Below are 15486 nucleotides of genomic sequence, written 5' to 3'. Positions count from 1 at the left end.
AATTTGACACAAAACAGTGAGTGTTTTTATTTCGGTTTAGGCATAGTTTTCGATAGGAAAATAAGCTTATCAGATCCTCTTGTGTTTTGTGTCCACCTCTCGAACTGATTAGTTCGAGAGGTGGACAAAGGTGGCGAATTTGCAAATCAATAAATGCCATCTCAACGCTTCGTCTTAACTGTTGAAATTTTTTTATATTGATGAAATAATGAATATTATCACAATTTTTTGCCTTCAGGAAAAGCACAATAGTTAAGCGTTGAAGCTCAAGGCATGGTCAGCCGAGCACAGATAAACGAATTTTAATTTAAAAAATTTCCTTTTAAAATTACAAATGAAATTTTATATTTTATTTTAATTATATTAAAATAACTTTTTAATTTATTTGTGATTTTAAAAGGAAATACTCTAGTCTGGATGAAAAGAGGAGAAATAAAAACACCATGGAAAAAATGGTTGCTCAGATCGTAAAATAGAACAGAAAATAAATATAAGAAATAAATAATATAAAAAAATAAATAAATCATAAAATAAAATTATTGTGAACTACTCCCTGCAGTTCATCAACATTACAATGTGTAATAATTTCATTTCGTACCAATAACGGAAAACCTAAACGAAGTGCAGTTTTCTTTTTGCATTACTTCAATAGCATTGCCTTCTTGCTTGATTGTCATAAAGGATGCAAGTTCCTCACTGACTGCATTTGTTTTAGATAAATAAATTTTTCACATCTGAATACCAAAATACAATAATCTTTTATTATCGAAGTCATTGTAACTTAACTTTTTTTTTTTTTTTTTGTTAAAGATGTGTTTATTGCTTTTTTTATTTATTTATATTTTATTTTATTATTATTTTTTTAAGTAGTATGCATTTGGGGATTATCGGTTCAAACATTTCCTAATGAAAAACATTTTGAAATTTTTTATTATTAATTGAATGACTTTTATTATAATCAATAATCATTCAGAAAACACAAATGTCACGTGACTTTAGAACTTATGATGCATAAATATCTCTCGGTAAAGAACGTTTTCAGCACGTTCATTTCTCAACTTGGATTTATGAAAGCTCTGAAAGGATCTAATTTCCGTTACATACCGAACATGACATTGTTGAGAACGGAATGTCCTTGAGCGCCTATAGGCATAAGACTAGTGTGCCTTTTGGGTAAATCTGCACAGAGGGAAAGTTCCAATTGTCTCCTGTAACACCATGCTCGAGGCAGTACTAAAAGTTCTAAACCGGGACAGTTTTCGGCTTATCAGTCTTAGCCCACTACAAGTTTCAAAGACCTTTCATGGACTTAACTTGGGGATTAATTCTGAGAAAATTTAAAGTTAATCCCATATTGGATTGATTACTGCAGGCTTCTCTATGATAGTAAGCAGACACTGTTTTAGTAATCTGCCTACTTATTGCAACAAGGTGATAAATGCATTCAACAAAGGAGATGCACATGCATTTCGTTACCTTTATTTAACTTGTATGTTAATGATGATGGAAGAGTTTTAAATATGCAGATACAAAGAACTATGTGGGATAGAGCAGATGTTAAGGCTTTCCAAGAGAATTTGAATAAACTGAGTGGACAAATGAATGCAGTTCCCAGTTCAGTATTGTAAAATGTAAGTTTCGAAATTGGGAAGGCAAGACAGAATGAGGATAATGATTTGCAGGAGATACAGATAAAGCATCTGGGGGGGGGGGGACTTATGGTGCAAAGAACGTGAAATTTGATAGATGCATTGCTCAAATTGTAAGGACGTCATCACAAGGGATAATGGCAATGACGTAAAGGACATTGACACGTAAAAGCAAGAAGTTTGTGACTTCATTAAGGTTTGATCAGGCTGTATATAGAATAATGTGTAGATTTAGTCAACTAGTTTTCGAGGGATGGGGATTCATTACAACAGGTTCACAGCAAGTTGATTGAAGTGACGTATCACTTTAATTTTCACTCGTTTTTTGGCTTTGGTATCCTAGACATAATTTTGATCCGCCTAATTTTACTACTACAAATGGTTTGATTGAAACCAAAATGGAAATGATTCAACAATTAAAAAAAAAGACCCAAATACAAAATTTCATTAAATCCCATACAGGCGATACGAAAAATTTAATATCAGTTAAAATCCTTTTTGCTGATAAAAATGTAACACTTAAAAACACGAATATTGTGTGGATCATGAATACCAAAATTTATTAAATTCAATTCAGCCAGATCAGAAGTAACCAAGACATTTTTTATCCCCGCACAAATTAAAATGGCTCGACAAACTGTGGAGTTCAATAAATCTTGGAATAACATGAATACGGATGGACCGATTTAATAAACTAGACCACTTTATATAAGTGGTGCGTTTCGCTAATCTCAAAATGCAATTTAGCGGATTTAACATCATGAAAACTGGTAGGCTGTGTCGTGTCGAAAGGTGGCAGATCGATAATATTCAGTTTGTAACTGAATTCACAGCAGTGCGAATTCTGGCACTAATGATTTTTGAAATATGAATAGTCAGTTCCACGTTGCAACACTAACTTAGTCTCTGAGTGCCAAAACGCGTGATCAGAAGTTTCTATCGATTCCTTAATAGGAATCGATACAAACCTTAAAGCTGGCTGCAGATATCTAGCATAATCTCTAACACGAGATGCTGTTAGATATTAGCTATATCTGACTGTCAATGAGAATTTATCTCTTCTTTAGACTGTGATGTGTTAATACATATTCTTCGTAATAAATTAACATTTAAAATTTATAATTTGATTTTATTTTAAAGCGCGGTATGCCTATTTAATTCATTATATTGTATCTGATTGATAGTATTACAATGTAGTTCGGTCACTGAAATATTGTTTCATAATTAAAATTAAAAAAAAAGAACAAATTTTTATTTAAATTTTCAGGTCATCTATTAAATATATTTTTTAAAATCATTATTGCTAAACCACATTCAGAAACAATCGTTTGTCTATTTTTATATATGTTTAACACATTTTCATATTAGGTCGTAAAATGTTAATATTATTTAAATTAAGGGGATATTAAACCTCACATTGTTTTAAAACCGAATAAGAAACTCAAAGATTGGAATCGGAGAGTTGTTAATATTATTTAATAAACACCAAATATTTATCCTTCTTATATAAACGTACATTAATAAACACTTTGTTTTTTAAACTTCTGTTTTTGAAAATAAGCTGCATCACCTGTTTCGAAAGACAAATAAAATAGTCACGTCGCTCTTTAAGAGCGAACGGAGCATAATTGCCTGTATTGAATGAAAAGGAAATTCCTCCATACGATATCTAGCGTTAGAGTATAGAGGTCGCTACACGCTATCTATCCTCGGGCCCTACAGCTATCATAGTGGTTTCTATACACTCCGCTGTTAAATGAACCGGTAGGCAGACGACGTTTTGGCGAGGAATATAGAGGTTGGTGTTGTGGAGGGTAGTTTGTATGGCCGGTAAATGGCTGTAAATAGTGGTAGTGAAGTTTCCGTAACAGAAAATTTTTGTTTTGTTTAAATGCAACAGCGATAAACTAGAAATTGCATCTTCAGTAGTGAAACTTTGATTTTGGCTTATTGGATTGTAACTTTTTAGTTTGGCATTTTTTTGTGTAAAATCGTTTCGTCTGGATATTTAGTGATAAAAAAAAAAAAAAAGAATAATAAACCTGATGTAAATCTCTTCGCAAAGAAGTGGAACAAAACATTTAGTTTTGCGTTCCATATGATGGCTACAGCTGACTTAACCACTGCAGTTGAAATACATATGTCTCGTAACTTCATCTACGAGAGTGAGGCAGAGGAGAAGAAAGATTTGGATGAAACAGGTAGGAGCAATTCTTTGTCAAATGTAACCGGTATTTTCTTCATCTTTCTGGTTATCTTTTTGTAATTCTTTTCTTTTCTTAAACTTGCAGTGGAACAACTGTATAGGTTATTTGTTCCGCTTATGATTAGTTTCTTTCGAAAAACAGTTAAACCTAAAGATAACTTTAATAAAAACATCCAATAGACTCAAATTTGTAATTAATCATCTGCCAGTTTTGATTGGTCTTATTTGCCGAGAACATAATTTATTAAATCTGCGGGTTAAATTGAAATCATACGAATACGCCATTATATTACTAATAAGTTAAATCACAACAGCACTACCAATACCATGCTGGTTTGTACTGCAGTCTATGCGGGAATTATGCCGATGCAGCCAATCTAATTTCATTTGGAAACGGGAATCTCAGTAAGTTTTTTGACATACAGAAGAAATCATTTACCGAACTTATATTATTCGATTGCCCTTTTAGTATTGTTATCTTTTTTTTTTTGAAATGTTTCATAATAGGATATATATATTTTTTAATACGCTTGATACATACAAATTTTACTTCAGTTTCAGCCTGTACATTATTTTATTCCGGTAAAGGGGGGGGGGGGGGGAAATAAAGCTGAAGTTCGCACCAGTTTCATTGCGGAAGTTTATCATTATTAAAATATATCATATAAGAGTTCTGAATTTTTGAAAGTGTTCTCATCGCATGTTCGTTTATTAATTTTGTTCATGTAATTAAGAATAATTAGTTTCTTCCATATTTTATCATGGCGGTAGATCAAGGTATTAATAAAATTCTATTTCATTTTAAAAACAATTTATCCTACCATATTACACAAAACATGCCAAGTCTTAACATAAGAACATTTCACTGTTTGAGCTCGTCATTGGTAAAAGAGAAGCTTTCATCGGGTGTATAGTATAGTAAACGGAATTGGTAGTTATACCCCATATTATTTTCATTATTACAGGCCGTGAGGCCTGTCGGTTTTGCACGAATGCACTTAAAATCCTCCGTTTTTCAACTGAATTATGGAGATGGGAATTACACAATACTGAATGAGGGAACTTATGCAGTAAACGAGGAAAATTATTTGGCCATATTAAATGTCACATCAACACTGCGATTGCTAATCATGTTGTAATTAATGTCTGTATAAAAAAAAAAAAATACATTTTAACTACATTTTGCACATAATCTGGAATCGATTGAAATAAGAGTTTAAGGGTTGGATGATTGGTAAAGCCTCTGCTACTAATGGCTCACGCAAAAAGTTAAGCAAGTTTGAGCGAGGTCAGTAGTTGGAAGGAATTCAATCGTTCGATGCTGTTGACACACTCTCCCTCGATGAGTCTTTGGACTCCCTGGAAGTATTACATAACAACAGTAATAATATCCCATTTGAACTTGAAGGATTACATTATGTTTTAGTCTGTCTATATATAACGTTAAGATTTTCATTCATAGAAAACAGTTGGTACTTACTACCGCCAAAGCGACCCAGTATGTTAGTGAGTTTTCTGAAGAACGAATTTCTGGCAATTCGTTTTTACTTTGAATTGAAAAATAATGGAACATTGACTTCAGAATTTAGATGATAAACTGAATAGAATGGCATAGGAAAAACATCAGTCATGAATGTTTTATTATATATATAAGGGACAGCGACAAGAAATGTTCACTTTCAGCTAGACTTGACAATCACTAAAGGCACATAATTTCTCATGAAATTGTCAGCCTTTATAATAGAAAATCACGTGGAAAATATTTTGTATTTCTCTAACATTGATCTGTATTATAGCAAATGTTTTTGGTAATTTTCTTCATATATCAAGCTTTCTTCTTAATGGTCTACAAGAACTTTTCTACTGAATTTGAGGTAGCATGATTTTCTTTGCCATATAATAGACGAACTGACTAACAACACACGTGCATCATGGCTTCAGTTATTTGGTGATCTAGAAGTCTGTTATAACTTCATATTGATTTTTTTTAGATGCTGGCTTAATGGGCAGAATATTAAGCATCTAAGTTCAAATACCCTGATTACTGCAGTAGTTTGAATAGATACTGTTTTTCTCTAGAACAAGATTTTATGATTATCTAACTCTTGGCCCACCCGCAGTACTAATATGTTGTGGGTTTACAACCTTTTGTGGAATTGTTACAAAAAAGCAATAAAAAATAAATACCATTTGAGCATTGGTAAGTCATGATTTATACATTGAAGTATCTTTTATAGGTGAGGAATGCTTATACTATTGAAACCTAAAAATCAATCAGTGTGTGTAATATTACAGCAATCTCGCAATTATTCAACCATACAATGATGGCAGTTTGCTGGTTGGATAACTGAAGGTACAGTTACACAATACTTTCACAGAAGTTAGTTGTATATTCAGGGTTGGATAATCGAATTCTTATTAATTTGAAGGTCAGATAAATGAGAGAACTATATAAAAACATCCTTCCCCCACCTTCTAATTCCATCGCTTTGTTTTTAGAACCTCTATTTCTAAAACACCTTTTTGTAGAACTTGTACTCATGAGTACAGTGAAATGGCTGATTTAGTGATTATTATTATTATTATTATTACATAACACCTCCAGGGAGTCCAAAGACTCATCGAGGGAGGGCACCTACTCTACAACTCTCCGTCTCCACCACCCGCACCTACTTTCACCATCTACCACCACCAACACTAGTATTTTCACAGACAATCACAAACATCCATGCCCACGGTGGGATTCGAACCCACAGCCTTTTGGCTGGACAGTGGATACACTAACCACTCGGCTAACCAGGCCAGCTTAATATATTGATATTTATATATATATATATTCAGATTACTGATTTTTCAGTTTTTGCAAACCTCCATAACATCAGTGTAGTTCTTCCTTGACTTTAATGTTTTACCTGTATTTATTTCTGATTATATAGTGATTCAATCTATTATTTATAGAAACAACCACATTTAGAGACTGTCATATTTAAACAAATTTTTCTCAGTCGAATGTATTTGCAGAGATCTGCTCGATTCTTTGGAGGGAGAGATTGGTGAGATTTTTGCATCCAGCAGTATTTTTCAAAGCTTGATTTAATGTTGGTCAATTATCTTTAGTTTCTACATAAGAGTATACAAGAGTTGATTTTAAAATATGTTGAACAGAATTTGTTTTTGTTAGAATACATCACATAAGTTTACAGCATCTATTAGGTTGTTTGTATAACCTGCATTTGCCATGTCATTTCAGTGATATATATATGCTATGGCTCATTTCTCTTTTATAATGCTTTTTAGTCTGGGAAAAAAGTTACAGAGCTTTCTAACTTCCTCTTTCCCAGACCTGTTAATCTGGTAAGACAGGTATTGCACCAGATATGTTGTACTTGGTTAAGAATTTCTGGACAGCACAAGGTCATAGTGCTAAAAAACCAGTTGCTTGAAGACCACGGAGACCATTTCCAACGAACTGCATCTTGTAAAGGTATTGAAAAATGGTTTTGTAAAAAGCCTTGTGCATGGGTTGGCCTTCAAAAAAAGAAAATAAAATAAAAATTGCTGATACACCAGCTTCTCTGCATCCTCGACCATTTGGCATTTACCGTTTGACATTTGGCTAATTAAAAAAAATGCATTTCTATGTAATACAAGTTTTTGCTCCAGAACTTCATGCATGCATTCATTCCACAGTGCAACGAAGGGAAATATTATGCTTGCACTTCTAAGATCTGCTTACTCAGTACAAACTTCCACTTTTTCTGGAAGTGCCAGAAGATTTTAGACATCTAGATAAACTTAGATTTTGGTAAGTACTCATCTGGAATTTTGTGGCTTAATTCACAACACTGAAGGAGCAAAATATGTTTAGCTGTTTAATAGTAACATAACCAGTTGTCACATGCAAGCATACACAATCAATTATATAAAGGTTTAAAGTACATTATAATAGACAAGAGTTTTTATATTCTTGTTTTAATCCTATCCAGGTGTAAGCAAACAGTCTGTGTGGAGTATCATAAGTAGACTACTTGTATAGAGAGGCTGTTCATTTCACATCATTTGCTTTAGTATTCCATAATGCAAAGCACACTTCCTTTCACAAGTATATATTGCTATACATTATGGGCCGTGTATTATAATTTACTTAATAACAAAGTGAAAACAAAAATCTACTAGTTTAAAAGTATTAAATTGTCATTTTGCAACTGCTAGTGGCTTATATTTGAGTTCAGTTACATTGGCACAGCACAAAATAATCAGTTCTTTGCTTTATATGGGGCAAGGGAAAAGTGACAAGTGGGGAATACCAACAAGGGTTATGATTTGAGATATTAATTTATATATATCACTGATATAATTCAAGGTTTGAGAGAAAATATTCAGTTGTCTGCTAATGCTGAATTTGATATTTTGGGTAAATGAATGGGAGTGCCAGTTTAACACTACTAAGTGTGAAGTCATGCACTTTGGTAGAGCCTCTGTAGCTCAGTCAGTATAGACAAAGCCCTTTGGTTAGAAAGACCTGGGTTTTTCTAACCAAAATGGGGGGGAGGGGAAATCCCATATGAATAAATAAATAAATGCACTTTGGCAAAAGGAGGAACAGGGTGTACTTGCACAATTTCACTCTAGAAGTGGAGAAAGTGAGGTGGATAGGGATCTGACAGGGGAATTATTACAAAAGTTAAGGTTACCTAGAGAATTCTTGCCACAATGAAAACATAATAAGGAAAAGGTAGTGATAATTCTACTAATCATGCCACATCTGTATTTCTCTCATAGATCTGGTCATCTGAGAACTTCAGAGTGCAGAGGTAAGTAATTAAAGTCTGTCATAAGGCTCTGAAGTGTGAATGTGAGGACAGATTAAGGAAATCTACAGTACAGTACTTAGCAGATAGAAAATATGATAGGCTCCTTTCACCAACTTGATATGTCTGTCATATCAGATGGATAGATATGGGATAGGGTAATAGATGGTAGGAAAACAAGAAGTCATCCCTGATGTAAATGTTCATGTGAGGAAATGGAAAGGAGATACATTGAATTAATAGTGGAATTCATTGCTGGAGTAGGTGGTGAATGCTCTTATGCTGAATGTTTAAGACTTCTGATGAATCTTTTACTCTGTGGAGGCCCAGAAATATTCTACTTTACATGGTGCACACTGCTGGTGGTAATTAGTGCATTCACTCTCTCCGACCATTAGACTGTGGATTCAAATTCCACTACAGGGCTACTTTGGATATATATGGATATTTTGCGAATGTTTCTTGGGGGGGGTAGATGAATTTCATCACCAAATGTAGAACCACCCCTCTACTTATTTAAAGATCTGAAGTAGCTTGAAAAAAGTTCCATGTTTTTCCTCTAGAGCTGGGTATCCAGATTATCTAATCCCTTACCATCTTTATATGGATAGAATTTACACAACATAATACTTGGGACAAAGCGAAGAAAAATGCTGCACATATAGAAGCGTGTATTAGTATTATTTTCAGATATCTGCTGTCCAAGGATTCATTGCATAAGCCCAAACTCTCGGTATAGACTATAGTACCAAGTATACTGCCTTGAATATATTTAATGTGTACACTTACCTCTCGCTCTAGCACCAAGTTAAACATGTGCCATGTAAAAAAAAAAAAAAAAAAACTTTTTCACTTCTTTACTTAAATGATGCTCATGCAGCTTCTAGAATGACTTCTCCTGCCACCCATGAACTTATCACAACATATTCTCTATATCTATTTGTTAGGCTCTGCTTATTCCCTTCTCTCTCCTTTTCTTATTTTCCTTCCCTTTCCTTACACTTTCTTTCTGTGGTGAAATTATAGATAGAAGTTTAGAGAGCACATTGCTAAAGTTGCCAAGATAGCTTATAGGATTAATAATACAGACCAAATTCATACTTTGCTTTGTTTTCTATAATATACAGGTAAGAAAAATTTAGACACAAAAAATAGCATGCATATAGTTCGCCCACAGTTTGTAGATCTCTGCTTGCATCTTGCCAAGAATAGTCAATTCATGCTGAAGGGGAGAAAGAAATGAAGGACGTACTAATTGGTCACCAACACGCGAAATCACGTGCTTTATAGGTAAAATTTTCCAACTGTTATACAAGCAACATAGTTAACTACAATGATCATAAAAGAGAAGTTAATTTTCCAATGTGTAATAATAAACAACTGTCCCACAATATGGACTGATTACCCTATTATCAGAATGGATTCTCCTCCTGTTGACATGCCCAGAAGTGTCGAAGGGTCTCGAATCTGTGGGCTTACTATAGAAAAGATTGTAATTATTAGTTAATAATAAATAAATAAATGGACATGAATGCTTGCACACATAATTATTAAATATGTCCACAGCTTCAGAAATGAGGCTAATTATTAAGAAACAAAAATTTAAGATCCAGGAAATTTCTTTAAATGTATGGTATACATACTGTAGGATGCAATCTGTACGTATATCAGTGCATTGACTCAAATTATTAGATTCCTTTTAGACAGGAAGGGAAACCAAACATTGTATTATGAAACAGTTTTTTCCAGTGTCCAAATGCCAAAAAATGCTTTCGCTTCAGGGTATTTAGTTTGTGCAAAAGGAAGGATAATTATTTGCCACGTTCTGAGCCAAGTAATAACAAATTAAACTTTATCCTGAGATTTGATTTGGTAATCTAAAATATATGATGAAGCTAATTTGCGAATTTCACATAAATTTTTGTTTCTCATTTGCTATATTTAAGCACGTTATCAGTGTAATTTCAAGGAAACATGAAAATGATTCGAGATGCTACTAATTCTTTTTTGCTGGGAAAGTTTCATTTCTTCAATTTTATTATATTATTATTATGTGACACCTCCATTGAGTGCAAAGACTCATCACGGGAGAATACTACTCTACTTTGCTAAATACATGTCACACTCTCCACTACTATTTCATTCTCCTACTATGCTACTACTACCATCAAAGCTTTATCTACCACCTTCATCACTGACAAAGTATTTTTTGTCTGTAAATTGCATGTGTTCTGAGGTCCGATTTCTCTGTATGCGGGATGAAAAACCCTTCTACCTCTGTATGAGATCGGCTAACTCCTCTTCAATTGAAAAAGCCCTTATAAGGATGCCTCTCTTCACAACGAGAATCAAACTCAGGTCTTTTCCAATCGAAGGGCATAAAGTTCTTTTTATAAAAAGAATAAGTTTTTGTAATAAAATCATGAATCTGTCACTTGTTTGAAAATGCTAACTACATTAACATGTGGAATGACTTAGAGGACCAGAAATCTGAAGCCCTATTTGTTGATGCAGTTAGACATCTTTAAATGAGGGACTTTTTGATTCTATAGTCAAGTTACAAATGTCACATTTCTTATTAGACTTCCATGGGGTCATCTCATCATGTAGTCATCAAACAATGACTTACTCATTTGCTAATTTTGCATTTTCCACACAAAAACTTGTTTACATCCATCTTATAGAGCTTCTGTGCCTCATCTCTTCTTTTACTCCTATCTCCTCTATTCCGTGAAAAATCTAACACATTAAACCAGCAGCAATTCCCTTATCAGCTTAAGTCACCATAATTTCCTCCTCCTATTCTTCAATCTATCATTCCCAATAAATCACTTTGTCCCTGAATGCTATACAGTATATCTTCATCACCATGTGACCAAATCTGTATACAGAAATCAATGTGGTGTAATCATGCCTTATATAAACCATCACTTATATATGTCAGTGGCTCTGCATAATTGTCATGATCTATCCTCACAGTTTTAGCAGCATCCCCTAACTTTCAAATCTTTGTCTACATTATCTCCCCAACCTCCTGTGAGATATCCATACTCAGTTGTATACTCTGCATCCTATCTTTGCTTTCCAAAATGTTAAAATCTTACAAGCAACATAGTTAACTACAGTGATCATAAAAGAGAAGTTAATTTTCCAACGTGTAATAATAAACAACTTTTTTTTTTTTTTTTTGCAACAGCATTAAAATACAAGCACATGCTGCTTGTATTTTAAACAGGCTCATTTGAAATTGAAAGAATGGTGTCAATTTGGTTGCATCCCTCTTTGATCAGAATTGTCAGGATATTACTTGAGATGCTATCTCACATAGCTGAAACAGTCTTCTGTGAGATGGTTGAATTGAGCTAATGAAAGATGGAAGACTTGATATTTTTCATGAAAAGATGGAGGTTGTGGAGAATATAAGGAAATTGTTTTAAAGAACAGAGAAATAGAAGTAGGATCTAGCATAAGAAGGTTTATTAGTTGAATTGCTCTTCTCTGCACAGCCTAAAGAATTTTAGGAAGTATAGTGCATCATCACAGACATAAACAGTATTCTAAGATTGGATGGATTTGTATAGTGTTTGTAGTTAATGGTTAAAAAGTAGTACCTTAAGTAGAAAAAGAAGCCTAGTGGAAAAAATGAAAGCAAGAGGAAAATAGCAATCGAAAAAAAAAAAAAGGAAAAGAAGGCAAAAGACTGTTTTTAGTAGTTGTGAAGACTTGACTAAGTTCTTGTCCAATTGAAGAACTGTGTGGAAATCAGTGTTTAAGGCTAGATGATATTTGGAGAGGAAGCCTTTTGCCATGAAATGGAGGGATCAGGTAGAGAAGGCTAGTTACCCAATTATGGAGAGTGAATTGCAGCAGACATTGCTGCTAAATTCAAACATTCTGCAAATTTCAGGAACATCTACACAGGTTTCTCCATACCTTTTTCATGGCTGCCCAGAGATGTGCGATATAAGCTAGGTCAGCTGTGGATCTAGAAGGTTTACTTAAAAAAATGTTCATAATTTTACATTGAAGATGAATTTTATTACCTGGTATCGAAATCACTCTCCTGTTTATTTGGAAACCTGTAGGCTTGAAAAAGTTCCATATTTTGTTCTCTAGACCATGATTTAGATAATCTAACGTTTACCCTACCCATTAATTCTAATGTGCTGTCAGTTTGCAACCTTTTATCAATGGGATCCACAAAAAATTTAAAAAAAATAAAATTGTGTGTCATCAGCCTGGTTGGCCAAGTGGATAGCACACCTGCTCTCCAACCAACAGGTTGTGGATTTGAATATCACCTTGGGCATGGCTGTTTGTAAAAGCTTGCTCTAGATGAGCATGATAACCCTTTAAGCATATAGAGCTCGTGTTGATATAAATCAAATCAAAATATGTTCGGCGTGCTATATATATATATTTTTATTTTTTTTTTATTTTTTTTATTTTTTAGATTTGATTTTTAGAGAGAGAGAGCAGAATTTCCTTTCCAGAGACTTTTTCCTTCAAACCAAAACCAACCAGAACAGATATAACTGACAAACATATGTTGTCCTTGTATATAGAGCATTACTTACTTTGGACATAATTACAAACTATAAAACATGTGCATACAGTATAGGTATAAATTTGTCTTCCTGAATTCAGATAGAGAATTACCTTGCACTTTTCTACATTGAAATGCATTTTTTCTGATCTCCGACTTATTTAAATATTCATGAAGAACCATGAAGAACCAATACCATCGACATCTTTACTGATCACTGACACTTTCTCTCTTTTATGTGACATAGAAATATGTCTAAACCATTCATGGTATTCCAAAGATATGGAATGAACAGTAGCAGTCCAAGGACAAAATGCACAGAAATCTTTATCACTGGTTCTTTTCTCCTTTTCTTTATGCACTGCTTTTCCATACACAACTCAATGCTTGTCAGACAACTTTTTCTAATTTAATATTTTGCAGGTAATAGATTTAAATGACTTCTAGTTGTTTGTTAAATTGAAGAGACATTGCAAGGGTCTTTTGAACATTACAAACAGGATTAAAGCAGATGTGAGAAAAATGGTTCTAAAATTTTTCTACATGGCTCCTGAATTTTACTACAACAGTTATGAGGAACGTATTATGCAGTTGAGTTGATGTATTTAGAGAGAGATGTAGCCTCCCTCACTTCCAGTACATTTATCCTGTATGTTGAGAGTTTATGAAAATGGTGAATTTTATTTTATTTTTATTTTTTAAATTTCATTGACATCTTTTTTGAATGGGAACCTATCATAATTGGGGCATTACTTTTGGATTTTATTTAACTTGTTCACTGCTCTCTGTTTTTCCTGTAATCTTCTCTGCAATTCCTGCTTAAATTTACTAGCCATTCATTTTAGCTGCCCTGTATTTCCTTCTTTGCATATAAAAGTAATTGCTATCTTCACATATTTAACTCACAAGCACTACTGATCTTCCCAGTTCCCTCTTTTACATGATATCCTGTTGTTCCGTATATTCTCACCATTCCCAAAGCTTAACCATGCTTCCTTATATTTCAAGATCAAGTCCACACAACTATCTTTGTCAACATCAGCATCTCATTCACAATTATATCTTCCACTGTTATAAAATCTAAGCATTTAACCAGAGCCTTTACTTTACTGCATGCTGTCCAAGTTTGTTATTTCTCCAAATTCATACAGAGGTGTTAGTTTCTCTTCAAGGAAATATGGTCTTTCATCCTACAGGCAAATTGGTCAGAATTCTTTCATTCTCGCAATTTACAGGCATAATACACAGCCTCAATTACTTTCTGTAACTCCCAAATAACCATAACAAACCTCGTATTTTAGAAATTCAATTCATTTATCATCACTAATTCCACATCTATCTATAATTGTCATAATTAAAATATTATTAATAGCCAACCTTCTACAATGGTGTTGCTCATTGCAAGTCATGCTCAACTAGCAGCATATCTTCATATCAAGATTTGTTTATTCATCGTAGCATTCACAACACTGTGAGCACTTTCTACTTGCTTGTCACCCTTCAATCAACTCATTCCATTCTCACCATACACTATTTACTAATAATTGTCCAGACACTAGCAATTTACAACTGATACCAGCAGGCAAACCCTAATATCGGTTATGTCCACCTTTTGGCTTTAATCACTTCCTGCACCCTTTGAGGGAAGTTTTCCACCAATGCCTAGCGAACAGTGGGTGAAATTTGTCTCCATTTTTCCATCAAAGCACCACTGAGTTCAATGACAGAGGATGTGCTGCTTTGGACCTTAGTTGCCACTCTAATTTGTCCCACAAGTGTATGATGGGGTTGAGGTCAGGACTCTGAGCAGGGCAGTCGTTTAACACCCATCTCTTCATACCATTTCATAACAGCTACAGCTTTGTGGCACAGCAGTAGCAAAAGCTTGATTCATCACAACAGAATACTGATTTTCCACTGGTCAATTGTCCAGTTCACATGCTCACCAAGCCAGATGAGCTGCCTTGTTTGTTGTTGTGATGTTTGGCTTGTGCTACTGCTCTTCTGTTGAAACCCAGTAAATGGAGTTTTTTTTGTACAATATTAGTGCTTACCATGGTATTACTGGAACTCGTCATGGTTGGTCTGCCAATTGTAGCTGGTTTTTGACACTGTTTTAACACACTCCTGTTCCTATTAGTCATTTTCGGTGGCTACCCTGGGTGTTTTTCCTGCACTAGTGATGCCAGAATGTCTCCATTTGTTGAATACATCAACTGTTGATTTTGGATGTTCTAGTTAAGAGCCAATGGCAAGTATGGACATGCCAACGTG

At 34.0% G+C, this 15486-nt stretch overlaps 1 protein-coding gene across 8 annotated transcripts in view; it reads left to right on the top strand.

The window, feature by feature from the left end:
- Cen (cerebellar degeneration-related protein 2-like) overlaps positions 1 to 15486 on the top strand; it is a 274212-nt gene that overhangs the window by 169391 nt on the left and 89335 nt on the right. Inside the window, exon 1 of one of the 8 annotated variants that reach the window (XM_090397368.1) lies at positions 3456 to 3850. The exons of the other annotated variants lie outside the window; for them this stretch is intronic. Within the exon in view, the coding sequence (XP_090253494.1) occupies positions 3748 to 3850 (103 nt within the window). The 5' untranslated portion in view covers positions 3456 to 3747. Of the gene's footprint in view, positions 1 to 3455; positions 3851 to 15486 lie in introns of those variants that run through there. 8 annotated transcript variants of the gene reach the window in all.

Source organism: Typopeltis vanoorti, chromosome 9 (genome assembly GCF_054136105.1).
Source record: "Typopeltis vanoorti isolate ZY-2024b chromosome 9, IOZ_Tvanoo_1.0, whole genome shotgun sequence".
Classification (NCBI taxonomy): domain Eukaryota; kingdom Metazoa; phylum Arthropoda; class Arachnida; order Uropygi; family Thelyphonidae; genus Typopeltis; species Typopeltis vanoorti.
This window is presented reverse-complemented; position numbering and strand designations above follow the sequence as displayed.